This window comes from Psittacula echo, assembly GCF_963264785.1.
Source record: "Psittacula echo genome assembly, chromosome: 23".
Taxonomy (NCBI): domain Eukaryota; kingdom Metazoa; phylum Chordata; class Aves; order Psittaciformes; family Psittacidae; genus Psittacula; species Psittacula echo.
This window is the reverse complement of record NC_137748.1, coordinates 3331920-3357182: the sequence shown is the minus strand read 5'-3', so window position 1 is coordinate 3357182 and position 25263 is coordinate 3331920. Positions and strand designations below refer to the sequence as shown.

The 25263-nt window shown below is 53.2% G+C and overlaps 1 protein-coding gene across 11 annotated transcripts; it reads right to left on the bottom strand.

The window, feature by feature from the left end:
* Positions 1-314: 314 nt before the first annotated feature.
* On the bottom strand, positions 315-25229 carry FAM117A (family with sequence similarity 117 member A). Of its 11 annotated transcripts, none has more exons than XM_080633722.1 (11): positions 25107-25229; positions 23826-23929; positions 23336-23486; positions 22326-22467; positions 7563-7729; positions 4095-4190; positions 3462-3575; positions 3069-3203; positions 2360-2576; positions 1937-2057; positions 315-1500 (listed from the first exon to the last, which is right to left on the bottom strand). In XM_080633722.1, the coding sequence occupies exons 4-11, from the start codon at positions 22360-22362 to the stop codon at positions 1167-1169; spliced, it is 1221 nt and encodes a 406-aa protein (XP_080489848.1). In that variant the 5' UTR covers positions 22363-22467; positions 23336-23486; positions 23826-23929; positions 25107-25229; the 3' UTR covers positions 315-1166. The 11 variants fall into 11 exon arrangements, with proteins under 11 accessions (XP_080489848.1, XP_080489847.1, XP_080489850.1 ...); XM_080633721.1 differs by lacking the exon at positions 25107-25229 and adding an exon at positions 24897-25095; XM_080633724.1 differs by lacking the exons at positions 23336-23486; positions 25107-25229 and adding an exon at positions 24897-25095.
* Positions 25230-25263: the final 34 nt, after the last annotated feature.

Here is a 25263-nt window from a genome sequence, read left to right as displayed (position 1 = left end):
GGCAGGCAGCCCCAAGGACAGACCCGGCCTGGGGGCCTTCTCTGAGTGCAGCCTTCGCGTGACGCAACACGATGTGGAGCGCGCGGATTGGCTGAGAGGCAGTGGGCGGAGCTAACGGAGCCGTTACGAGTGGTGGTGCTGCCGCCACCGGAGCGACTCTGGCAGTGTGCGCATGCCCAAGGGGAGGGGCTGCCTCCCCCTCCGCGGTCCTAGCGCCCGCCCTGCCCCGGCCGCCCCATCCGGTGCCCCCAGGTTACGCTCAATCAGTCGATTATAACAGAGTGAGAGCGCACAGAAATGGTTTTAATGCCTGAAGTGTTTATTTCGTCCTGTCCCAAGGGCAAGGAACCCCCCCTCCAGCACAAAAACCTCAACCCCGCCGTTAAGCTCTGCAAATACAAACCCAAAATAGAGACTTGAAGGAGCTGCAAAAATAGTGTCTTTGGAAAAGTTCTACACCAGAGCCAGGCAGAGGCGGCCCCGCTCAACCCCAGCGCACACACGCGTGGGCCCAAGGGTTTGATCATCCCTGCTGCCACGGGCCACCCCCCAGAGCCCCGTGCTGGGACCCCCCCAGCAGCGGCACCCCCTGGAGCAGGGCCCTTTTCCGTCTCCATCCCCTCTTCCTGCCAAGGCACCGGGAAAACCTTTGCTCAGGCGCAGGGAAACCCAACAGCCCCAGCTGGCTCCTTCCCACTGGCCTGCACACAACATTCCCCGGCTTGTCGGGGCGGTCCAAGGTGTCCAGGGAGCCGCTGCTCCCCAGCCCCACCTGTGCTGGGGATGAGCTGTGCTGCCAGTGCTGATACAGCCAGGGGCAGGGGGCCCACAGGCCCCTTCTTCCCCCTTCCCGCTCCCCAGGGCTCAGCAATGCCCACCCGAATCCTCCCTGAGCCCAACTTTGCCTCTGCTCCTCTGCACCAGCAAAACAATCACCCAGGAAACAAGGACAATCGAGCACAGGGAAGTGCTTTGAAGAGGGGAGGCTCGGGGAAAGGAGCCTCTCCAGCAGCCAGGAATCCCATAGCACCCCGCGCTTCACAAGTTCTACCACCCTGGCAGGAAGCCCGCTGTGGGTCGCAGTCCCAGGGCTGCCTCGTGGCTGTCACATCCCACCCTCAAGGCACCAATCTCCAGAGGCTGGAAGAGCTGCGCTCCCAGAGGATTCACACCACCAGGGAGCTGTGGAAGACGACGCTGTCCTCGGCCTGACCACGCTTCCAGGGTTCATAGCTCAGGGCAGGAGCCGTGGCCACGTCCCTGAAGCTGCCGCCCGCAGCGTCCTTCTGCACCCCGAGGAACGGGGCCGGGGGCTGGCAGGACATCAGCGTGCCCGGGATGGGGCTGGAGGAAGCTGGGAAGCTCCTGAAGAGGAAGCCCACGTTTGGGAAGAGAGGCTTCACCAGGCTGACGGGGCAGAAGGCAGAACCGGTGGGGTTGAAATGCACCTTGTTCTTGTCTGGGCAGGAAGGCTGAAAAGGCTGCTCAGGGCTGGGGGAGCTGGAGAGAGACAGAGGGGATGGCACTGGGGATGGATGCTCCCAGGAGCATGGAGCAGGAACAGGGAGAACACCCAGAGCTGCAGCACCCTGAGTGGGAGCTGAGCCCCCCTTGGGTACAGAGCAGCACGAGGAGCCTGGTCTGTTGAGCGCTGACTTCTACAACTGCTGCTGCTGCTCAAGGGCTCTGCTGACCAACACCCACTGCCTGGGAGGGGATGGGACCACCAGACCCTTACGAGGGTCAGCATTCCAGCTTCCTGCTCTGCACCAGGCCCGGAGCAGCCCCAGTTTGCTCAGGAATGCTTCCTCAGTGGCTGCTCCCTGCTTTGAGGGGGGGGATTGCAGCAGCAGACCCTCAGCTGCCCCCATGCCAGCAGCCTCTTGTAGGACCGTCCTCAAAGCAAGTGCTGCCAACACCAACTCCTGGTACTTACGAAGCTTCTTCAAAGGCCCGGATCCTCTCGCATCCCTCTGGAGGCTCCCGTTTGAACATGTAGCTGTGGTTGGGGCGAGGGGAGGATGCGAAGGCCAGCACTGGGGAGGGGCTGCCCTCCTCTGATGGGGAAGAAGAGGCACATTTGGAGCGACGTTTGAAAGAAACCAACAGTGCTCCAACCTCACCGCGTTCCTTCAGACCCCGGGGCTGGAGGCTGCAGTGCTCAAAGCCCCAACCTTTCCTGTGTCATTCCCAGCTCACGGCCTCCATCTACTGCTGGAAGCCACCCACCACAACTTAGCCATGACCGAGACCCTCTCTCCCATCCCTGCTGCAGCCTCCAACCCAGCACACAGACAGGGATGAGCCACTGCCCCCCTTTGTCCCCCGAGCTCCCAACCCCTCTGCTCTGGGTTTTTACCTTTCTCTTTGGGCTCTGGCTGCACCTCATCCACTGCAGAGGAGGGTTCTTCCATTGTCAGCCTCCCCAAGGGATGTGGGGAGAGGTGCAGAGGCACTGAAGGGGAAGGGGAGAGGCTGCTCCAGCTGCCACTGCCAGGCTCCAGCACCAGGGACGCAGCTCCAGAGCCTCTCTGGGCAGGCGCTGGTGCCCTGTGCCCATCTGGGACATCCAGGATCTATGGAGGAAGCGAAGTCTTAGAGGAGGAAGAAAGCCCCTTGGCACCAGCGAAGGGGTTTAAGAGCAGCTTTAGCTACAGAGAGCAGCTGCTTGGGGTGCTGGATCCAGCTACAGGCAGAGCCTCTGCTCCAAGGACAGGGGTCCTTCTGGATCCTTTACACTTCAGTTCCAAGGCATCTGGAGTCACTTCTCCCACATCTGCCCAGTGCAAAGGAGCCTCTGGACACCAGTCTGAGTGTCTTAAAGCTGTCAGTGAGGAGTCAGCCACCCTGAGATTGCTACTGGCTGATCTCTCATAGCACCAGCAAGGTTTAAGGAGGGAAGCAGCAGCCACTTGACCCAATTCACACCATTACATGCCTAGGACAGACTGAAAGCAGACACAGAGACTGCCCCCATGGCCAAGCAGCAGATACAGGAGGTGTCTTTAGAGGAAGGGATTTCCAAGAGCACCCAGAGGGTCCAGGGCAGCCCTGGCAGCTTCACTTACCCGCAGCAGCTCCTCCTCTCCCTGCTCCTTCACAAACACTTCCTCCAGTTCCTGGTTTAGGCCTTCCAGGCTCCTGTGCAAGCAGGGGCTGAGCCTCAAAATGGGAGATGGAGAAGGGAAGCCTGAAGCAGAGTCCTGTTAACACAGCCCAGAGACAAAGGAGTTCACAGTTGTGTCTGCACAAACTCATCCTGCTCCCACAGCCATCCCCAAGGCTCAGGCTGACAGAAGCCTGACGGCAGAGTCATGACACGTCGCTAACTGCAGATCAAAGCACAGGCACATGGTGAGGTGGGACAAGAGGAGAATAGGGTCTCCTGAGGCACAGGAACAGCTTGGACACCTGCCCTGGGACATCTGGTGATGGCAGAGCAGGGGGAGGCAGGAACGTACCCGGAGGGAAGGGAGGACAGCGTGGTCCCCCTGCAGTGGGGAGCTCTTCTCCTTTTCTCTGCCACTTCTGCCGTGGAGCTTTGTTCTCTGGAGCTGCTGCTTCAGTTTGGCAATCTGGCAAACAGAGCTGGAGCTAGAAGCAGGTAAGCCAACAGCCCTCCACCCAACGGGATCGGGCCCCGTCCCTCTCCGCCCCCTCTCTTCCAACCCACAAGGAAGTGCCAAAACTGAGATGGCTTCAATCACAAGGAGCAGCTTTGGCCTCCTCAAGAAGGATGGAGCAGAACCCCTCAAAAGGCCTCATCACGGAGTGCCCTGCTGCAGTGTGCCCAGCACCATTCCTCCAGAGGATGGGGATTTGCCTCCACCTACAGAAAGCTGGGAACCACCTGGAACCCACAGACACCACGACACTGACCAGCAATGGACAATGCAGCAATAGCTGCCTGCTAGAAAAAGCCACCAAGATCAGTCTTTAGTTGGATCACAGAGCGTTAGGGATGAAAATAAGGGCTCAGGTCTCATCTTCAGTAGTCTCCTGGCCTCCCACTCCCCTCCCATGCCAGCAGGAGCCTCTTGTACAGTAGGAACTAGCACAGACCTTGCTCAAGCGTTGGGAGTGGTGTAGTTTACCTCTCTGCGGTGGTCTGTGCTACCCCAAGAAGCAGAACGCTTGTGAGCACTGGAGTTGGCTTTCCCCACTTCCACATCACGCCAGGACACTGGAGTCTGAAGTGATGAGAAACATGGCTGAGAATAATCACATTTACTGCTTCAGAGACTGGGCTGGAGTCCTAAGAACAAGTGATCAACTTCTGCCCATTCACTGGCCTGTTCTCACCTCCCCCATTAATGTAATAATCACAGAATCAATCCCAGACTGGTTTGGGTTGGAAGGGACCTTAAAACTCACCCAGCTCCAACCCCTGCCACAGGCAGGGACCCCTTCCACTGGAGCAGCTTGCTCCAAGCCCCTGTGTCCAACCTGGCCTTGAACACTGCCAGGGATGGGGCAGCCACAGCTTCTCTGGGCACCCTGGGCCAGCGCCTCAGCACCCTCACAGGGAAGAGCTTCTGCCTTATCTGCAACCTGAACTTCCCCTGGTTCAGTTTGAACCCATCACCCCTTGTCCTATCGCTGGTGGACAATCGCCACAAGTGCCTTAGATGATCTTTCCAGCCCTGACTACTCTGTGACTGTAGAGATAAAGAGCATCACCCTGGAGAAGGAACTGCAGCAGCCCCGTGCTGCTGTGCTGCAGGGTTTTATGTCTGAGGCACTCGTATGAAGCAGCATCACCAAGAGGAAAAGCCTCACCCAAGGGTGAGAACACACAAAGTGCTCCTGAGACCTCAGCCTCCCAGCCCAGGGTTCAAAGGCGCAACCAGAACCAGAGGTTGGCTGCAGAGGAGCTGGAGGAGCTTGGGTGCCTCTGCAGCTCATGGGCCTCCATCTGCAGGTCTCAAGTGGCTCCTCATGCAGAGCAGCCTCAGCACCACGTTCCCAAGCTGCTGGCCAAGCACCAGGCACGGTTTGAATATCAATGGAAATCAGAAAGCGCTGTTAATGTGATCAGCAAAGGGTGTGAACTTCCTCCCCCTGAACTCAGCACGATCCCAGCAGTCCCACAGGCACAGCGTTTGAGATCAACCATCATTTCTTCCTCCCCAACATCCCATTTCAGTGCCTCTCCGAGTGCTCCCTCCCTGTCACTGCCATTTCTGTGGGAGGCTTTGGATAACATTTCCCTCCTCCAAGGCTCAGGGGGTGCAAGGGCCTGAGAACAGCTCCTCTCGGAGCAGCTGAGCTGATCTCCCCAGAGGCTACTGCAAGAACAGCAGCTGCTTTAAACAAGCCTCTTGAAGTCAGGGGATGACAGAAGCTGCTGCTCTCAAAACAGGCTTGAAAGTCTGTTTAAACCAAAGGAACAAGGCAAGTTACCCAGAGAGGCACCACCTTTCCCTTCTGGAAAGGGATACAGGTGATTTCTAGGCGGAAAAAACAGGCTCTGAATGAAGCCCCTTCTTACACACAGCACCGTAAGCAGCACTGTGTTCCCTGTTGCCTACATCTCCATTTTGCAATGCCTGTGAGCAGCAGACAGCACAGCACAATTCAACTCCAGCTTGGTTGGAGAGAAGAAAGAAGAGCCTGGACCACCACTGTGAGGTCCTGCTCTGAGCACTCACTGACCTGTGCCAGCCCAACGCGATAGGAAATCCTATGGCAAGGACCAGCCTTGCACATGGCACATCTGAGCTCATTTCCTACCTCAAACACTCTCCCCTAAACAACTCAAACACCATTATTTGGCCGTTTTCCCAAAGCATTGTGTCATTGTGTGTCCCAGGAGATCACACACAGAAGGACAAGAGGCACAGGTCTCAGGGATGAGATCGCAGCCCTGTCCCATGTTACTGCAGGAGGCAAGCGTGTGGGAAGCTGAACTCCAGCTGCCACGCACAGTCCTGCCCTGCAGGATGGGACAGCAACTGTCCTCAAGTCAACAGAAGCCTCCTGAGCCCTGCTTGAGGAGTCACTTACTGCAGCCTATTGCTGGGACACCCGAGCACTGGGGCTCACAAGAAAGCTCAGGCCTAAAAAGGAAGAAAAGCTGCTGCTTGCAATAGGAAGGCCTGAGACCGGAGAGCACAGACACATCCCAGCTCTGCAGGCCCTGTCAGGGCAGAAGGAAATTACAGAACCTTTTGTACTAACTGTGACAAAACCGCTTCCTCAGAGACAGGAGGGAGAACAAAGCGCTTTGCACAGCACAAGAAAGCCACGAGCTCTGACCCTGTGCAGTGCTGGCACCCTCAGCCCCACACTGAGCACCTGCACCTCTCACCCACCCCATGACAGCAAACGGACAGAGCTCTGCAGAAGAGCTCAGGAAGGAGATGAACGTGTGCTGATGTCAGAGAGAGTACCAGGTTTGGGAATTCCTGAGCCTGAGAACAGGGCAGGAGCAGCAAAGTGCCGGGGTTATGAGGAGAAGGTGCTGATCCACAGGGCAGGCTGGATCTGAGGACTTCATTCCCAGCTATCACCCGCCAAGTCCTTTGCCACACAGAGGGGTTTGTGTGTGAAGCACTGGAGATCACTGCTCATTTCACAGGCATGGTGCGAGGTGAAATTGCCATTTGCAAGACTCCTGCAGACAATGCTGAAAGGCTGCAGCACCATTCACTGCTCACATAGGAATGGCTTCCATCCCAGGAAGAAGAAGGTGTCCCTCTTCCCCAACCTATTCCCCAAACGGGCCATGTGCAAGATCAACTCATTAGCCCCAAAGCACTGGGTTTAAGTGTTCCCACCATGTGATAAGGCCAGAAAGGCAGAGTGTGCTTCCCTGCCTAGGAATCAAGTTAGGCAAATTCTTTCCCTTCCTTTCCAGCATGGCCTCTGCCCTCAGCAGAGCTCCTGGGCACTAGAACTGGAACAAAAGCAGGCAAGAATACTTTGGAAAGGGACAATGGAAGCTGGAATCCAACGGAGAATTTCCTGCAAACAGCCCAGCACTAAATTGTTGAACAACAAAGCTCGAACAGGGAGTTCACAGAGGCTTGATGTGCTGAATAAACCACTCGTTGAGCAAACGGATGCCCTTATCCTCCCGAATTCCTCCACCTCTGCAGATACGGCACTATTTGCTGCCATACAGTAATATTTACAGGTTGCTAAGAGTTCCTCGAGGACTGGAGCTCTTCCATCCTCCAGCAGAGCTGCCTGTGCCAGCGAGCCCGTGGTGGGAGCACCCCTGACTCCTCACAGTGTGTGGCACGCAGCCCAAGAGCTTTATATAAGGACTTGGCCCAGGACCGCAAGCCAGGAAACACTAAAGTAGCATCGAGCCAGTGCTGGAGAAGGGAGCCAGAGGCCATCTGCCTCCAAACAAGGCCAAGGAAATTCTAACTCTGCATCAAAGTGGAAGCAAGTGAAGCTGGGAAGCAAAAGGGGGGAAAAAGCCTTCCTAGAAAGCTGCAGCTGGATGCGTGGAAGTTTAATGTCTTCCCTATTCACCCCCGTTTACAGCTCACTGCAGTCCTGCAACCCTCTCCTGGGCCACAGACCTCAAGGGCAGCTGCAAGTGTTTTTACCTGGGTAGCTTTGTCATTCATGCATGAGGTGGAAGCTCCTTCAGCATCCCGAGGCCACTGTCCCAGCAGGTAGGAGCCCACGATGGTGTCCAGCGAGGAGGTGCGCCGCACACGGGGCTGTGGGGGACGGCAGCTCTTCTCCACAGCAGCAGCACAGGGAACGCTGGCTGCACAGGGGGAAAGGAAAGAACATGAGACTTCCAAAGCCAAGGCTCAGCACCAGCAGTGTCACAATTAACAGGCCCACATCCATTGCAATGATCACACGGGAACTGGCACATACAGCCTGGAGAATCCCACCCTGCTTTGGGTTAGCAGGGACCTTGAAGCTCCTCCAGTTCCAATCCCTGCCACGGGCAGGGACCCCTTCCACTGGAGCAGCTTGCTCCAAGCCCCTGTGTCCAACCTGGCCTTGAACACTGCCAGGGATGGGGCAGTCACAGCTTCTCTGGGCACCCTGGGCCAGCGCCTCAGCACCCTCACAGGGAAGAGCTTCTGCCTAAGAGCTCATCTCAGTCTCCCCTCTGGCAGGTTAAAGCCATTCCCTTGTCCTGTCCCTTCAGGCAGAACAGGCAGAAAGGGAGTTAAACCACACTAAACTCAGCCTTGAAACCATTAAAACACTGTTGTGTTTGCTAAATGCCTCTGCATACAAAGGTGCTGAAGCCCCCAGCTGAGGCTGTTCCAGGGACATGGGCTGGTGAATATGCCTTTTTTATCAGCTAAAATCACATTTTTGGGCAATGGAATTTGAGCTCTAGGTGAGAAAAGGACAAGAACAAAAAGCCACATGGAAGGGCAAGAGAAGCATCAGGCCCTGCACAGCCACACCTCGCAAGGGCCACACTGGATTAAAGGCTCATTGTGCGGTTCCAGGCACACTCCCTGCTCCCAACAGTTAACAGCAAGTACCACGAGCTCCAGTTTAGAAACCTGTGAGTATTTGTGGCTTCCTCTTCAGTGCCTCATTGCCCACACAGGCAAAGTCACTTGTACCTCCATTACATGGTGACTGCATCTGTCTCTTCCTCCCCTGTTGCACAGAGGAACTGAACCCTCCTGCAGCAGGGCAGCCCCATCCCACGGTGCTCTGACAGTCCATGGCCCCCAAAAGCTCTCTGAGATAACCAGAACATCCTGAGGGGCTGGAGTCACCTTTGTACTCCAAGCCTACAACACGGGCAATGTGAGCAAAAACAGCCTAAAGGGCTCAAGAACAGACACAACTGATATGGTTTAGTGGTGGACTTGATCTTGAAGGTCTTTTCTAGCATAGTTGATTCTATGGCTGAGAGCAGAGGAGACCTGGCCTCCTACAGTGACAACTGCATGATGGCTGACCACCATTCATGCTATTGATGCATGAACAGCCACAACTGCTGCTCCTTTCCACAAAGAGCTCTGCCACTGAATAGCCCAGGGAAGGGCAGGGTGCTGCTGGGTGCAGAGGCTGCCTGCACAGCGCTTGGGGCACTGAGGCAGGGTGGAGTGTCCTGTTTACAGTCCCTGTGCTATTATCATCCCCCTGCACCGAGCCTGCAGAGCTGCCACCTGGCCACAAGCTCTGGAGTTGGTCCAGGCCAGCTCCACAGCTGAGAAGTGTCAGGTTGTGGAGCTGTTCCTTCCTGTGTGGCAGTGAAGCTGCTGCAGATAACAGAGCCCTATCTCCAGGAGCCATTTGGCTGCCTCCAAACGCTGCACGGGGCTTTCGTGCAGGCACAAGTTAGGCTGGTGCAAAGTAGGAAGTCTTCAGATGTGCAGTGTCCCTGGTCTGGCCCAGCCACAGCAGCAGTGAGATCAGAGATGCCTCAGTCTCTCTAGAGCCAATCTCTGCATCTAGAAAGAGAAAACAGGAGTCTGCAGTAAACTTAATGCAACTCCTAGGGTCACTTTTCACTAAGGAATACTGACAGCTGGACCAGACAATGAGGGCAAGCAAAACTAAAGTTCCTCTTACTCCTTGGAGTTGTATAATGTTCTTCCTTCCTTCCCTCTGCAGATTTCACCCTGGGGAAACAGAACCTTCAATACCAGAAACTCAGGGACACGTTGTTCAGAGCCTGACAGTTCTGGAGTACATCCCTGCAAAGGTCTAACTTCAAGTGAGGAAGCACAAAAACAAGTTTAAATAGCAGCAGCTTCCCAGTTAACCATAGAGCAACGGGCAGAGGCTTCCCACAGAGGGAAGCTTGCCCTGCATTCTGCAATATCCAGGTGTACCAAATGGGTTTGGATGTAGGGTTTGGGTTATTGGATGTGGCAGGGAGGGCCATGCCAGGATGGAACCAAAGCAGCTCTGTCAGTAACCACTTGTGCAAGTACGTGCCACCCCAGTGGAACAGAGATTACTATTACATTAGTATTTCACATCAGTGTTAGCTTCCTCAGTCTAAAGCCTGGTCTTCTCATGCTCTAACACATCTTACTCAGACGATGCTCCCAATTTTGGGTGCAGTGAGATAACAAAGACCTAAGTTTAATTTCTTATGATCACAGCAGGACCTTGTGCCAGAAACTTGACTTTTAGATAAAGTATCCCCATCAAACCAGGCAGCTGGATGGGTGTCAGTGTCCCCCACTGCACCCCAGCACCGCTCCCTGCATCTGCCACATCCTCCCGCACTATCTGCCTGGAGATCTCTATGCAAAGCACTTTCTTGTTGCACAGCAGCCACTCAGACACAGTTCAGGTGGCACAAGAAACATTGGCACTGCTCTGGTGGTCACCAGGGCAGCAGCTTCACCAGCAGAAATGAGCTTTCCTACCATGGCAGAGCACTAAAAGCACCGTATGTACATCTTCAGAACTGTCCTGCTTCCTGAGTGACGGCTCAGACCCACAGCTTCGGTGTAGAGCAGGTCTTGGCCACAGCATCTGAGCAGGCAGAGCAGGAAGTGAGGCTGAGCCACAGCAAGAAATCCAACAGCTTCCCTTCTCCTCTCCTTGTCTTCAGATGTAACTGGAGCAGACACAGGCAGGACTTGCAGAGGACTTCACCTCACCCTGCACGAGGGTACTTGATCAGCAAACCTCTCTTCTGAGGCCCAAACCCACTTCAACCGGGCATTCCCAAGCAGCAGAAGTGGGAGTGAAACCAAGAGCAGAACTGAAGCTTCACCATTAGAACTCATTTAAATCTCACTGCAGTTTCCCTGCAGTTGAGCAGCCCCGATCTTTACCAGAGCAAAGACTGTCAATCTTCACAGGGAAAGAATTGCCTTTCCCAGCATTGTGCCTCTCTCCACACTAAAAGGGAATGTGAAGATGGGGGAACCCATCCACTGCAGTCAGCCCACTTCCTGGTGGCACACCAAAGCATTGCTGCTGCTTCATTCCCCAAGAGGACCTTACCTATCATCACACCACCTGAAAGCAAGGCAGGATTAGGCAAGAAGTAAAAGCTTTTCCTCTGGGAATCCCAGAAAGCCCCCAGAAGAGATGAAGGGGCCGTTTTCCTTGTTCTTAATGAAATTTTAACTCCTGGTTTGAACACTGCAGGAATCTGCAGTCGTGCTGGAAAAGAGAAGCATTTCACAGGAATTCATGGCATGGTCAGAGCTAACTCCCAAGAGAGAAACAAAGGCAAGATCAAGAGCTGGAAAGGTGCTGAGAGGGAAGCTCACAGAAGCTGAAGAGGAAAAGATCCTCTCCACAGAGCCAACCACAGGCACGTCTTTGTAAGGAGAGGGGGCAAGGGGGAGAGCACAAGCTTTAACCAGCAATGAGGACATCAGGAGCCTGCAGAACGTGCTTACTCGAGGCACCAAAGGACAAACAAGGCTCTAAATCCACACCAGCTGAGGGGTCTGCACAAAACCCCCACCCAAGGCAGGGACACCTCACACCAGAGCAGGTTGCTCCAAGCTGCAGCTCTCTGCAAGGGACACATTTGACACCTCTCTCCCTCTCCATATTTTAAACTCACAAACCCTTTGCTCTTAAAGCAGATTTACAACTGAAAGGAAACTCCCACCCACGCCAGGATGGGATTTCATAGCTCTTTGCTGCTTTGAGTCAACTGTACCACAGAAACAAAGCCCTCAGCACACTGAAATCCACTGCACCTTCCGGTGGAGAGGCAGAAGCTGTGGTTGAACCACAGTGTCTGCCCCTCCTGCCTCTTGCCCAAACCACACACACCCAGAGAGCCCAAACCACCCCAAAAGAACCTGCTCTTCCCAAGCACAGCCCTCTAAGAAACCCCATGAGAACCTTTCTCTGCTTCAGCTCTTGACTGGCACAGAAAGCAGCCACCCAACGAGGGGGACACTCCAGGGGCAAAGAGGGTCCTACAGCAGGTTGAGGAGCTGGAGCCCCTTCTGATACGACCCAGCAGGAACCTCCCCCAGGGGCTTTGCTGAACCAGCCCCAAGGACTTCAACAACTGGCCCTAGAGCACAAAGGAAGCAATTCCAGGCTTTGTAATCACTTCCCTGGTTCCAGGCTGTGTTGAATCCAGCTGGAGAGAGCTGCCCAAAGGCCACAGCATCTGCAGATAGCATTGAAGGGAATTAAGAGGGGACACCAGCAGTTCAAGCTGTCTTTTGAGGTTTTTGGATGCAGACGCTGTTGAAGAGCATTTCTGTCCAACACAGCTCCAAGCCTGAAGCTGAACACCCTGGTGATGGAGGAAAAGAGCTGAACTCTTCCCCTTTAACTTCAGGCTTTCAAAGTTTGTTTTCAAATGAGAAAATAATCTGAGGAATTTCAACATCCTCAAGGCCTCAGGTTGAAGTGCACAGCTCCTCAAGCGCGCCCGATGCAAGACACTGCTTTGGTGGGGCCTTCAAGCCCATCTCTCACCCACTGACAGGGGCTGGGCGTGCTTCTGGACTGGTTTGCACAACGACATTGAAGTAAGAACTAGGAAAAAGCAAGCAGATGGGCAGCAGCCTCTCATGAGCAAGAGACTGGTCTAGAAACAAGCAAACACTTGTTTAAACGTTAGATCTTTAGGACTTGCTCACGCTGCTCTTGGAGCACACAGATGACTAAGGTGCTGCCAGGCTCATCCATGTCACCTCTACCAGAAGAGTGAAACCCAAGCAATGAATCTGGAGCTGTGGGTTGGCTTTTTCCCCCTTTTTTGTTAACCCTGCTTAAATCAGCATCTGGGCATCGGGATGACTGCAGAAAGCAGGGCTCTCACTCTGAGGATTAGAAACCTTTGATTGTCAAAGCCTTGGAAATCTTCCAGTAGAGATAAAACAAAGTCAAATGAAAACTGAATAAGATATCTTTGGTATTTCTACAGTTACAACGGTGGGAAACAAGGAAAAAGAAGGTTTCCTGTCCCTCATACAGACAGAACTACATGAATCACATTAACACTGGACGATAAACCCTCCTTCCAGACTCACAGTTCTCTTCTTGGCTGGTTCCAGTAGTGATAGACCTTCTGCTCACCTTCCTGCTGCCTCTTCTAACTGGGGAGCAGGACACCAAAGCTAACAGTAGCTCAGTGTTACAGCTACCTAAAGAGTGTAAGCACAACAGCATTATGCATGCAAGAGTTGCACAGAGCAGCCTCAGGCTCAAGCATGGCAGGAGCTGTACAAACTCCGTTACTCCTGTTCCTGAATGCTTCCAGCCTGAAAGGAGGAGAAACTGAGGCACAGGGAGGAGCAGCAGCTTGGCCCGAGTCATGCAGCAGGTTTCAGGCAAGCATGGAAACCATTCTCTCCTGTTATTTACCAACCACACAACCTCCTTTGAGATTGCCCTCATTTCCTGAAGAGCCAAGCCCACATCATCAGGTGGTTTCAATGGCAGCACCACAAGTTTCATTTTTAATGCAAAAAAACCTGTTTAATACAAATTCCAAGAGGGAATTTACTGGTCTTTCTTGGAGACCTTTCTTGTGCAGCTGGGAATCCCACTAACCCAGGATTCTCACCTTCAGCTGCAGGAGCCACGAGGGAAGGGCCAAGATCAGCTCAGTGCAGCCAGCGCTGCCACTTACCCAGGATTTCACCATCCAAGCTTTGCACACAGAGAACTCATTGCATTGTGGTGCTCAACATCATTCCTCTGCCAGGGCTAGGCCAAGCACTGCGGGTTGGTTTTCCAGTGAGCAGTCAGGCAGCGCAGGGCTCACCACACCTGGAACAGAACCACTTCTCTGCACAAGTGGGTTCCCTCAGTTCTTCACTCCCCATCATGGGGAAACCCTTGCTCTGGTCCATGCAGTTACATTGGGCAACCTCAGCTGAAAGAAAGGGTCACAAAGTGTTCAAGGCCAGGGTGGATGGGGCTTGGAACAAGCTGCTCTGGTGGATGAGCTTCAAGGTCCCTTCCAACCCAAACCATTCCAGGATCCTATGGACTAAAAACCCACCCAGGGTAAATGACCTGGGAGTTTTCTGGTTCCCCTGGAGCATTCTGCCACGCCAGGGACAGCTCAAACTGGCCGCAAACAGCACAAGCACTGCTATTACCCCACTAAGCTCATCCCAGCCCAGAGCACATGGAACCTCAGCAGTGTTAGAGCAGCTGTAGGGCTCCAGCTACCCCAGGAGCTGCCTGTAGCCACCTAACCTGGCAAAACGATGGATGCAACAGGGATGGGCCTGGCCTGCACCTGAAGCGGCTCAAACACAAACCTGCTTCACCACCTAAAGCTGCATCACTAAAGACAGAAGGAATGAAAAGAACCCCAAACACTGACCCCAGTGACACCATCACCACAAGTTCTGACAGCCTGGATCACTAAACAGCAAGTTAAGTTCTCTTAAAGTATTCTTAGGCCTCCTTCCTGGCATCCCCCAGCTCTTCCTTGGAACAGAAGCCCTTTGAGAGCCTCAGCAGCTGCTCCTCATCTCAATGGGATCCTCTATGATCAGAGCAGCTGCAGGATCAGACCCAGCTCACCCTGCACCTCTTCTTCCAAAAGCCCACTCCAGCAGCACAGAGCTCCAGAACACTCCGGAAAATCAGCAGAGTTAAGTGAGGAAAGAGGTGCTAAAGCAATAGATTTCCATGCTGGGCTCCCAAAAGGTAGGAGGAAAAGTGTCAGATGATGACTCACCAGGATACCAGGTTTTGGTTAAACACTGCCAGTTTACTGCTCCAGCTCCCACACAGGCAGGCAGCAAAGTGGAGCTTACAAAGAGCGAGGAGGCAATGGAAATGTGAACACTTCCAAAACTCTGGATGAAATGACTGTGATTGAGAGGAAAAATCCCAGCTCCTCGAGCCTGAACAGGAGGCACAGAGCCAGGAAGAAATGAAGAGCAGCAATTCTGGCTCGTGGCAGCAGAGCTCTAGCTGCTCTGCCCTCAGAAAGCTGCAGGTACACTGCAGGGCTCCAACGCAAGCAGGAGCCTGCAGGCTTTGAGATTTCCTCTCTTTTCTTTATAAGATCAGAAGCTACTGAGTAATTGCCCCATTAAGTGCAGCTTCACCTCCAGCTCAGCACAGTGCTGAGGGAAGGATTCACCAACACTCCAAAAAATGTATTTCATTAACTTGTTTCAAATGGAAATGAAGCCAAATGCATTTTAATAGCTCCTCCGATCAATACGAACCCTGCCAGGGGCAGGAATTACTCCAAGTCCCAAGCAGGGAAACACAGGACACTTCAGGGCAATCGATTCTCAACGCAGGACAAGCTCTGGCCTCTGCAAAGCAGATTTAAGACCTGCTGCTTTAAGCAAGAGATGAGCACTCTGAATGCCACAAAGCTCAGCTGGCCAAAGCTGGACTAACTGTCCCCATGAGTCTGCTTAATCTTACATTTAACCCCCTAAAAAGTGTTTCGTTGTTATTTTAATACTTCTGGAGATCGCAAACAGCCAAGCACGAACCCAGCATCCATCCCACCAACAGCCACAAGTCACACACAGGAAGAAAAGGCAAAGACTATGATTCGGTCACCCAAAAGTTGCACTTCAATGGGCATTCATTCCTGCAGCGGTCAGAAAACTCTCAGTACTGCAATTAGGGACCCACTGCCACCAGCGCAGAACCAATTGTTGCTCTTCATCAAGCCGGGTCAGCCGCATCACACACAGGACTTGGGTGCTTTTCTTGGGGGGGGGAACCACCTTCAAACAGGCAACTCGAGGTCGCCTGCAAGCACCGACATGCCCTGCCCGCGGGGACTCCCTTCGCTCACCGGCCGCTCCGGTGCGTGCCCCGCTCCCTATTCTCCCAGCTGTCTTTCACTTCCACCCGTACAGCACCGACCCAGCGAATACGGCAGTAATCGCATCGGGCCCCGGGTGCTGGGACCGAGCCGGTCCATCCTCGGCCTCCTCCCGGCACACTCCGCCAGCGATTCGCACCAGGAGCGGCCGCGCCGCGAACCGGCTCCCGGTGCTGCTCCGGAGCCCGACCCCGGGCCCCGCCGTTACCTGCCGGGCCCCCGTCGCCGCGGCGCTGCTGCAGCTGGAAGGGGACCGTGGCGCGGAGCGGCTGGAGCCCCCCGGCCCCGCCGCGGCACCCGCTCGCTCCCGCCCCGGCCATACCCGCCCACCGCCGTTCTGAGCCCCCCACGCCGCCGCCGCCGCCACTTATCAGCGCTCCGGGGGTGGGCGGGGCCAACGGGGAGAGCCCGACGGTCACTGGCTGCCCGCAGCCACACGCCCCGCCCTCCTTAGCGGAAGCCAATGAGAGGGCCCCGCTAGCTCCGCCCCCGCACGCGCTGTCACGGTAGCCAATCAACAATGCGGCCAGCCTAAAGAGGCGTCGCCCCTCACGCCAGAGCCAATCAAGGAGGGAGGAGAGGCTCAAGCCGTTCCCACCCCGCAGCTGCGGCACAACCAATCGCAAGAGCGGATTGGCGGGTAACGCCCACCCCGCTGAGGATCAACCAATCGCAAGGCTCCTCTAAACCCCGCGGGTGTTGATGCTCCGCGTCCGGGCCGAGGCAGGCGCGTCCCGGTGCCCTGGCCCCGTCCCTGTCCCGTCCCTTTGCAGCCCGGGGGCAGAGAACCGGGCTCCCCGTGCAGCGAGGCCGGGCAGGACAGAGAGCAAGGCGACGGGCGGAAGGGAGCTGAAACCCAGGCGCGATCGTAGCGCTGCCCCCCCCCGCCTCGCTGCCTGGAAGGGACCGAGGGCTTTTCCCACGCCGAGCTCGGCTCCGAGCCCAGCGAACACCGCGGCTGCTCATTGCCTTTAAACCACAACAACCCGCGTGGAAAGCTCTAATGGAGGTTTTAGTGCTGAGGGAGCTTGCAGCGGTGTGTCCCTCGCAGGCATCCCACATCCAATGTTATCCTGCTGCAACCGCTCCCAGCTGAGTGTAAAGAAACAAGTAACTGGGAAAAGAACAGGAATCAGGATGCTGCAGGTGCGTTTTCGGCACTGGTGCACAGCAGGAGCTGGGGCAAATGCAGGCACAGGGGGCTGGCGGAGCTGGACAGGGGACGACTGATCCTGCTGCTCCCTTCTGTATCTCAGATCAAAGACATGACTCCTCCCACCCCATTCACAGGGTCACAGAATCCCAGCCTGGCTTGTGTTGGAAGGGACCTTGAAGCTCATCCAGCTCCAACCCCTGCCACAGGCAGGGACACCTTCCACTAGAGCAGCTGGCTCCAAGCCCCTGTGTCCAACCTGGCCTTGAACACTGCCAGGGATGGGGCAGCCACAGCCTCTCTGGGCACCCTGTGTCAGCACCTCAGCACCCTCATAGGGAAGAGCTTCTGCCTAAGAGTTCATCCCAGTCTCCCCTCTGGCAGGTTAAACCCATTCCCCTTGGCCTGTCCCCACAGGTCCTTGTCCAAGGCCCCTCTTCAGGTTTCCTGTAGCCCCTTTAGGCACTGGAGCTGCTCTAAGGTCTCCACTTCAGGAGCCTTCTCTTCTCCAGGCTGAACAACTCGAAGGTCACTGGGTTTCACTCTTTCCACTCCCATATCTGCACTTCACTTACAAGCAGACTCTGCTGTGGGTCCAGGCCTACATTCTGCATCCAGATGGACAGAGTTATCCAGGCTGAAGGAAGCATCTGCCCAAGTGCAAAGGGTGAGTCTGATCTCTCTAACCCAGAAGCCTGGGAAGCTGTGGCATGGCTCGATAACAAGAGGGGGAAAGGCATGAGGTAGCAAAGCAGCCCGGGCTTCATGCCAAGCTGTCTGGAGAGGAGAGGTGGTGGCAGCAGCAGGCAGCTGGGCTATCGCTGCAGAGCAGCGCTCCCCATCATCTTCCAGTACCTCTGCTCACGAGGCTGCTTCTACTTGCATGTCATCAGGGAACAGAGGGAAAGAGGACAATGCTACCTCCTTGCCTCTAGGAACACCCCGGGGAGAAGAGGTGGTGCATAGTGCAACACTGCAGTTACTGAAGGAAAAGACAGGAGGTACCTCCTGTACCTCCTGACAGAGCAAAGAGACCACAGAAACCACAGCTTTGGTTATGAGAGCTCAGTAAACAAATAAGATGCCACCCATGGAAATAATCATCCTTGTCTCTTCCAGCACGGAGAGCTGTGAGATCTCTGATAAGATGGAAACCCAGTCACACAAGGAGGCACAATGATCCCTGCTCAGGACTGTGCTAAGCTAGGGGCACATTCCAGAACAGCAATAGCGTTAGGGTATATCCCTTTCTCAGAGTTACCAGCATTCCCCAGAAGACAAGTCAAGTATTGCTCTGGTCGTTTAACCTTACAACCTAAAATTCCTCATTCAAAGGGTGTCTCTTCTCCTCCAAGTTCTTCCCATCCCAGCTCCCACTGCAGCAACAAGGTAAAACCATACCCTGATGATCTCCAAAACCTTCCTGCCACCCAGATACAGACATTTCTTCATAGCAACACCACTCCTCCTGAAAGCATTTCCTTCCCAAGGTCCACAGTAGTTATTTGAGGAGCCCGTCAGAGTCCTTCCAACCTAGAAATTCAAATTCACCTTTCAGTTTCTCTGCCTTTTTAAGGCTTTGCAACTGGAACCCAATACCCACAGCTGGAACAATGTAAAACTCCTCCTCTGTGCTGCTCCAGGTTAGCATAAAGGAGATCACAGAGCTGTGCCTGTTCTCATCACACCTCATGCTACACACACAGCAAAGGAATACTTGAACCAAGTGGTTCATCACAACCTAAGTTAAGCTTCACTCTGCCTCAAGTCCTAGTTTTGCATTCACCAAATGCTTCCCTCAAGGTTTTTGCTGTATTATGTAGGAAGAGGCAGGAAAGCACCAACTGTCACCTATCAAATGGGCTACAGCCATTCCAGCTCAGCTGAGTTGCACATTATCAGTCAGCCAAGTTTATCTGCAACAAGAACAGCTTTTCTGTAACCTTCTCCACAGACACACACCATGGAGTGAGAGAAAACTGAAGTCCTCCAGGCTCCACTCTGGCCTACACACTGCAGTCATCTCCCTGTAGTTCAGGCTCCCAGTGATGTGCTGCATAGTAGCAGAAGTAACACCATTTTTTACAACTGCTCAAGGGCTGCACATAAAGGATCCAACTGCTCCTCATCCCCTGCCTGCTCTTTTCCTTTGCTTCTGCCATGGCCGTTTCTCCTGGCCCAGGAGAGCTGAGCAGGGAACTGTTCTCAGAGCCTCAGAAAGCACAGCAAACAATGAGCAACCACCACAAAGCTTCCCAGTGATCAAATCCATCTCATGGCTCTAGACTGACCTATTTGGCACATTCCTGAAAGTCACCTTCTAGTGCTCCAACACTGCCCTGTCCCTCAGTGTTTACAGGAGACTATGTTTATGTAGCTGGCCTTCCCTTCCCATGGGACACCTCTGAGTTGACCCTGCTATGCACTGCAGAACTGCTACCCCCCATTCTTCAGCTCTGTGTCAGTGTCACTTGAGGAAGTGACAGGCAAACAGGACACATGTGAGGCTGACCAGTTGCCACTGCAGTCCTGTCATTCTGGTCCAGTGCTCAAGTCCTAAATGAGATTATATTTCTGGCTGTTTGCTACGGGTAGGAGGGAGACAGAGCTTAGATTTAAAGTCCTGATCAGCTGAGCATGAACGTGGAAGATCAAAGGGTCATTCAGCACACAAGCTAAGCTTTCCCTCATTGTCCTTGAACAAAATTCCTCTCACTCTGAACTGTGGAGTAAAATGCCTGTCTGCCTCCCACTCTATGCCCAAGAGAGATGGCTGCGTTTCACTGCTGGGCAGTTTCTGCACTCAAATGTTTTGAGATAGAAAAGCTCTAAAGAGCAGCAAGATAAATAAAACTGCAGTTTATTAAAAGAGACTCACAGATTATTCACCAGACCAGCCAAGCTATTTCACAGTCTGGTCATGCCTGCAGTGAAAACAGTGGGAGTTTTGGGAACACAGCATAAGCCCTGCTAGGAGTAAGGAGACATTATGAAATAGATCATTTTCACTAAGGCATGGCAAGGCAGAAGCTTCTCCTAATAGTATGAATCACCAATACACCAGGAGGAAAGAGTGCACTTAAAAGTAATCACTGAAGCCCAGCATTGCCAACAGAGCATGGAATGGAATACAAGGAGGGCAAGTCAATCAACCAATTCAGACCATGCAAGGGACTCAAAGCTACAGCTATACCAGACATGTCTCATACCTGCTGCTGCAACATCCTTCACTGCTGCTTGGGTTCCATCTACCCACTCTGAGAGCCATCTGATCATCCCACTGCTGTGGCCCTGCAGCTTCTCCTGCTGGAAAACAAGACACATCAGGGATGAAGTTTATGATCTTCTTTGGGATCCTTTCATCCTACACTTGCAGAAGTTTGGGTATATCACCATTAGTGCTGCTTTGTGCCAGGCTGGAGCTGACATTTGACTGCTCAAAGTGACACACAAAGGTTGTCTGCAGCAGGACACAACACATCTAAAAGGACGTGAGAACTTGTGATTATGCTGGTAGAGCCCACTTATGCTAAGAGCTGATCTTGTTATTCCTCCCATGCCCAAGCACACAGTTTCAGGAGTTAACCAACATTAGAGACTTACTACAACTTCCTCACATAACACAGGCTGCATGAGATGTGAGATGTTCTCCAGGAAGGGATGACAGCTTGCTCAGGAGAATGGCTGTTAAATCAGCTCTACAGTTTTAGGACAGGCAGTTTGAACAGAGGAGTGTCAGCAATTAGAGCTCCAGTACAGCCATCAGCCTGGCAGCTCAGGGCTGCCTTTCTACTTCCTGAAACCACGCTTTCATTAGTGGAGTAAGCAAAGGCAAGTTCTGTCCCTACTACACACACATAACCTCTTCTTCATATCCCCAAAGTTCTTACTACAATCAAGATATTCACATCAGCTGCAAACTGAGCTACAAAGTCTGTGCCTCACAGTCAGCCTTATGAAACAGAACTGCCCACAGGATGGGCTCAGAGATGCCAAACAAGATAAAGTTTCACCTTCACTTCCCACATCAGTGTCATCTTTGGTGACAAATGTTTCTTACACCTGTAAAAGTCCATGTCACTGGGCTGAACAACATGAACAGAGTTTTCCTTTAAGGAAGCATGCAGCAGACTTGATTGATTAGGAAGCAAGGCATTAACATCAGTGCCAGGCAGTTGGAGAGCACTGCCTAGACTGGAAGGAATGTATTAAAGGAGCAGATCCAAAAGCAGACAAGAGAAGCCAAAAAAATAACCCATTTTGGCAGGAACAGGATGAGGATGGCATAAAAATATCTGGCATGTTAATAGGCACTCGTCCTGCCAGGGCAAAATGGGGCTTTATTGCAACTATTTAGTAATTAGATTATCCTATGAGACCCAGGGGAGACAGGGAACCAGGAAGTGCAGCTATATTCAGCTGTAACTAAGTGAGAAACTTCTGCTTTCAGCAGAACTCAAGTTAGGTCTTTTTTCCATTACAATTTAAAAGAAGAGAAAGATTTAGGCCAAACAGGACTGACCTTGCTCCTGCTGCCAGCAAAAACAGCTCTGCGGGGATGTCTGCACGCCAGAGCCCCAGGGAAAGAGTGAGTGCATGGATTCCCTTCAGGTTTACCAAAACACCCCAATCCATCTGCAGCCAGTTGTGTTCTCCAAGACCTTCATTGTGGTACAAAACCAGGATTCTCCATCCAGGGGGCTCTGGTGCTTATTTATACAAGTCAGCATCAATTCAACTAAAAACCAGCTTTATGAAAACCAACACACACACATCCAGCTGTTTGCTGAGCTTTCTGCAACCCAAACCTCTCCAAACTGCAGTCCTCCTGATGGGCACCAGCTGATGAAAGCTTTTTCTAATGCAAAAGTAAAAACTGCTTTGCCAGTCTGCAAAGAAATGCCAGAGGCTGGATGGCTTCAGCACCACAAGGGAATGAATTAAACAGCCCTGGTGTTGGTGGGTTTGCTTCTCAAGGGTATCAAGGCCCACTGCAGAACTGGCCTCTTCAGCTGCAAACAGAAGTAAAGACTCAAAACCACACAGATTTTCCAGCAGGTTAAATTCTGTGTCTTGCACCTCCTACCATTTGTACACACAGATCTGCACTGAACCTGCCTGTACATCACGGAGCATCCTTTGCCAAGAACCAAGTTCAAACTTCTCAGCGAGTGACAGGATCCAAACCCTGCTCAGAGCCAGGCCAGTGGAGATCAGGTTGCTCAGGCTCTGTCCAAAACTACACTCAGCAAAGAGCAGCCCTCAGTTATCCTACAGTAAAAGTGCCCTTGTAAGAGACTGACCCACTCCCAGTCTTTAAGACACATTAAATTGGATGAGGAATTCTTCAGGCTTTCCCTGCTTGGCTCAAGAGGTTCTCTGATGCTGCTCTATCACCTACACCTACCTAAAGCCCAAACATTAAGCTAGAGCCCAAACCAGAGAGAAGCCACCTCTACTCACCTTCTGAAGACATGAAAGTAAAAGCAGCTGCCACCATCCTGCATCTGTGTCTCGGGATAACAGTGCTCTGGATCTCTGCAGCACTTCCTCATTACTAAGTCTTTCTGTAACTTCAGCCCCCACAGCTGCACTGACACAGTACCTAAAAGCAAGGAAGACGTATTCAAGTACAGCATTTCACATACTCATCTGGTGTATTTTCATTATAGAGTTTCTCTCACTTGCTTTAAAATACACTTAAGCAGGTAAGTCAGCCCTGCAGGAATGCAGCACAGCCAATAACACACATCAGTGGCAATGTGGCACCTACAGATATTCAATAACCGAGGGCTTAAAAAAAAAACCAAAATCCCTTCGGTGTGATTTAACATGAAATTTCAAGTCATCAATTGAATGAAGAGACTGCAAGTCTATTATAAGCAGCTTATTAAAGGGGGCTTAACCCCAGCAGAGATCCTCCTGAGCAGGAGCCACACCAGTTTTGCTCCCTCTCCCCCAGTTTTGGTGGCCTGCTGAGGGTGAAGAAGCAGTTTCAAGCACTGACATCTAGTGGTGATGCCAACGCGGAAGGCACCTGCCTGAAGTTGCGCTTTCCTCGGTGGTTTTCCATAGGACAAAGCAGTTCCAGCTCCAGCAAATGCCACGGCTGGAGCTTCTTCAGTCCCAACCACTGACCCATGGCCAAGGGCTCTGCACATCTTTGCATGCAACTTATTGCAAAAGATGCTTTTAGTTCTGCTATCAACCCCTATGTTTGGGCTGGATTTGGAACTGCAGCATTGCAGCAGGAAGTGAAATCCTTGCAGCGTGTTCTGCTGGGAGATCCACACACAGAGAAGAGCTCTTGCAAGCTCTGCTGTGGTCATAACAGGATCTAATTATTGCTCTCTTGAGAGCAGGAGACACCTCAGCAAACATCAGGCCACTTCCTCCCTTCTCCACAGAGCAGGTATTTTGAAGTTACACTAAGTCCGCGTTCCAACTGCACAGAGGGCTTAAGCTTTGCATACCCATTTGGATGACCAGGAGGAGATATGGCAGCACAGGGAACTGGGCTCCTGGCTTGTGTTCAAGCTTGTGTTCACCTCTACACAGATCATTAACCACCCACTTCTGTTGGCTTTGTTTTTCCAGTAACATCCTTTTGGTGGTGGTGAAGTCCTGCCAACACGCATCAAGAGGAACACTTAACTGCAGGCATATACTTCAGGAACACCAGAAGCTCTGATTCTGTTTAATTTCTTTATCTGATACAATTGAGCACTATGGCTTTCACAGAAGGTAGGTTTTGGACGGGGAATTCCAAATTCACCTTAAACATTTCAAGTCAGTCTAATAACCCGAGAGCATCACACTCAATAGCCTAGCACTAGATTGGGCTCAGCTGCAACTGGAAATTCTATTAAATTCTAGGCAGTCTTCTCTTTTCCTTATGAAATAAGCACAACTACATGTGTGTACAAGCGTTGTACACAGATACGCAACTTCCGCTTCACGTACCACACATACTGCTTCCCATTCCCCTCTGCTTTGGCAAGAGCAGAGGTATTTCATCTTGACTTAGCAAGGTTTGCCTTCCGTATTTCACAGGAACCTGGATACACCTAGGAGCAGTAACAAGTTAGAATGACAAAAACGGTGCTATTTGCATGACTAAGCGTAACGTAACCTCATGAGGATTATAGGATTAGGCCCTGAGAATCCTATAAATCCCTAAACATAACCAGAGCTGGAAAGAAATCCTGTGTTTTGACTTAATAACTTTATTTTTAACCCAGGTCTTTCTATAAATCATAGAATGGTTTGGGTTGGAAGGGACCTTGAAGCTCATCCAGCTCCAACCCCTGCCAAGGGCAGGGACCCCTTCCACTAGAGCAGCTTGCTCCAAGCCCCTGTGTCCAACCTGGCCTTGAACACTGCCAGGGATGGGGCAGCCACAGCTTCTCTGGGCACCCTGGGCCAGCGCCTCAGCACCCTCACAGGGAAGAGCTTCTGCCTAAGAGCTCATCTCAGTCTCCCCTCTGGCAGGTTAAAGCCATTCCCCTTGGCCTGGCCCTACAGGCCCTTGTCCAAAGCCCCTCTCCAGATTTCTTGTAGCCCCTTTAGGTTGTAGTTTATTTCCTATTCCTTTCACATTAATGTTAGTGCTATATTATATCTAACCAGCTACCAGCCTAATCACAAGGCAAGCGCTCCCACAGAGCTTGGCCTGCTCAGAGGGTGAAGGGACCTCTCTGTCCCTCTGCTCCACAACCCCACGGTGCCTCAGCAGCTGCGGGCAGGAACGCGGCCAGCTCCAACTCCGCCTTGAGAGAACCACACAGCAAAGCTCCACCACCCGGTCCCCGAGGCTGTTTTGAGAGCGAAAGATTAACTAACGACAGCCCTTCCGAATGGAAGCCCCCAGCAGCACCTCAGCCCTGCCGGGCCCGCCCAGGCCCGCCCCGGGCCGGCCCAGCGCGGAGCCGGGGCAGGCCTCTCCCTGCAGCAGGCCGCTGCACCCCCTCAGCAGCAGGGGCGCCGGGAGCCGCAAGCGCGACGCTCCCCGCCTCAAGAGCAAAGGGGACTCACCGCCTTCCGCCACCCAATCCCTCCGCCGACGCTGCGGACTGCCCGGACCCAACATGGCTCCCTGAAGGAAACCCCCGCTCCGGTTCCCCGGAGCCCGCTGGCTTCACACCCACACTCAAGATGGAGGCCGCGCCGCTCCCGCCAAGAGCCCTCAGCCCGTACCCAAGATGGCCGCCCACAGCTTCAACGTCAGAGACGCCACCGGGATACCTGCCCGAATCCAAGATGGCGGCGCCCGCTGGCGTGAAGCTTCTCGGGGGTCACGTGACGCGGGTGTGTGTGTGGGGGGTGTGGACCGTGTCCCGGCGGAAGCGTGAGGGACCGAGCTCGGCACAGGGGCTGGCGGCGGCGGGAGCGAGCTGGCGCC

Excerpts from the sequence above, each read along its gene's own strand:
- FAM117A (XM_080633715.1), bottom strand. The coding sequence starts at position 16,029 with ATGGCCGGGGCGGGAGCGAGCGGGTGCCGCGGCGGGGCCGGGGGGCTC. Across the intron at positions 2,577-3,068 it reads GAGAGGAGGAGCTGCTGCGG|ATCCTGGATGTCCCAGATGG; the intron begins GTAAGTGAAGCT and ends CTTCCTCCATAG. Across the intron at positions 2,058-2,359 it reads GCCAGAGCCCAAAGAGAAAG|AGGAGGGCAGCCCCTCCCCA; the intron begins GTAAAAACCCAG and ends CTTCCCCATCAG.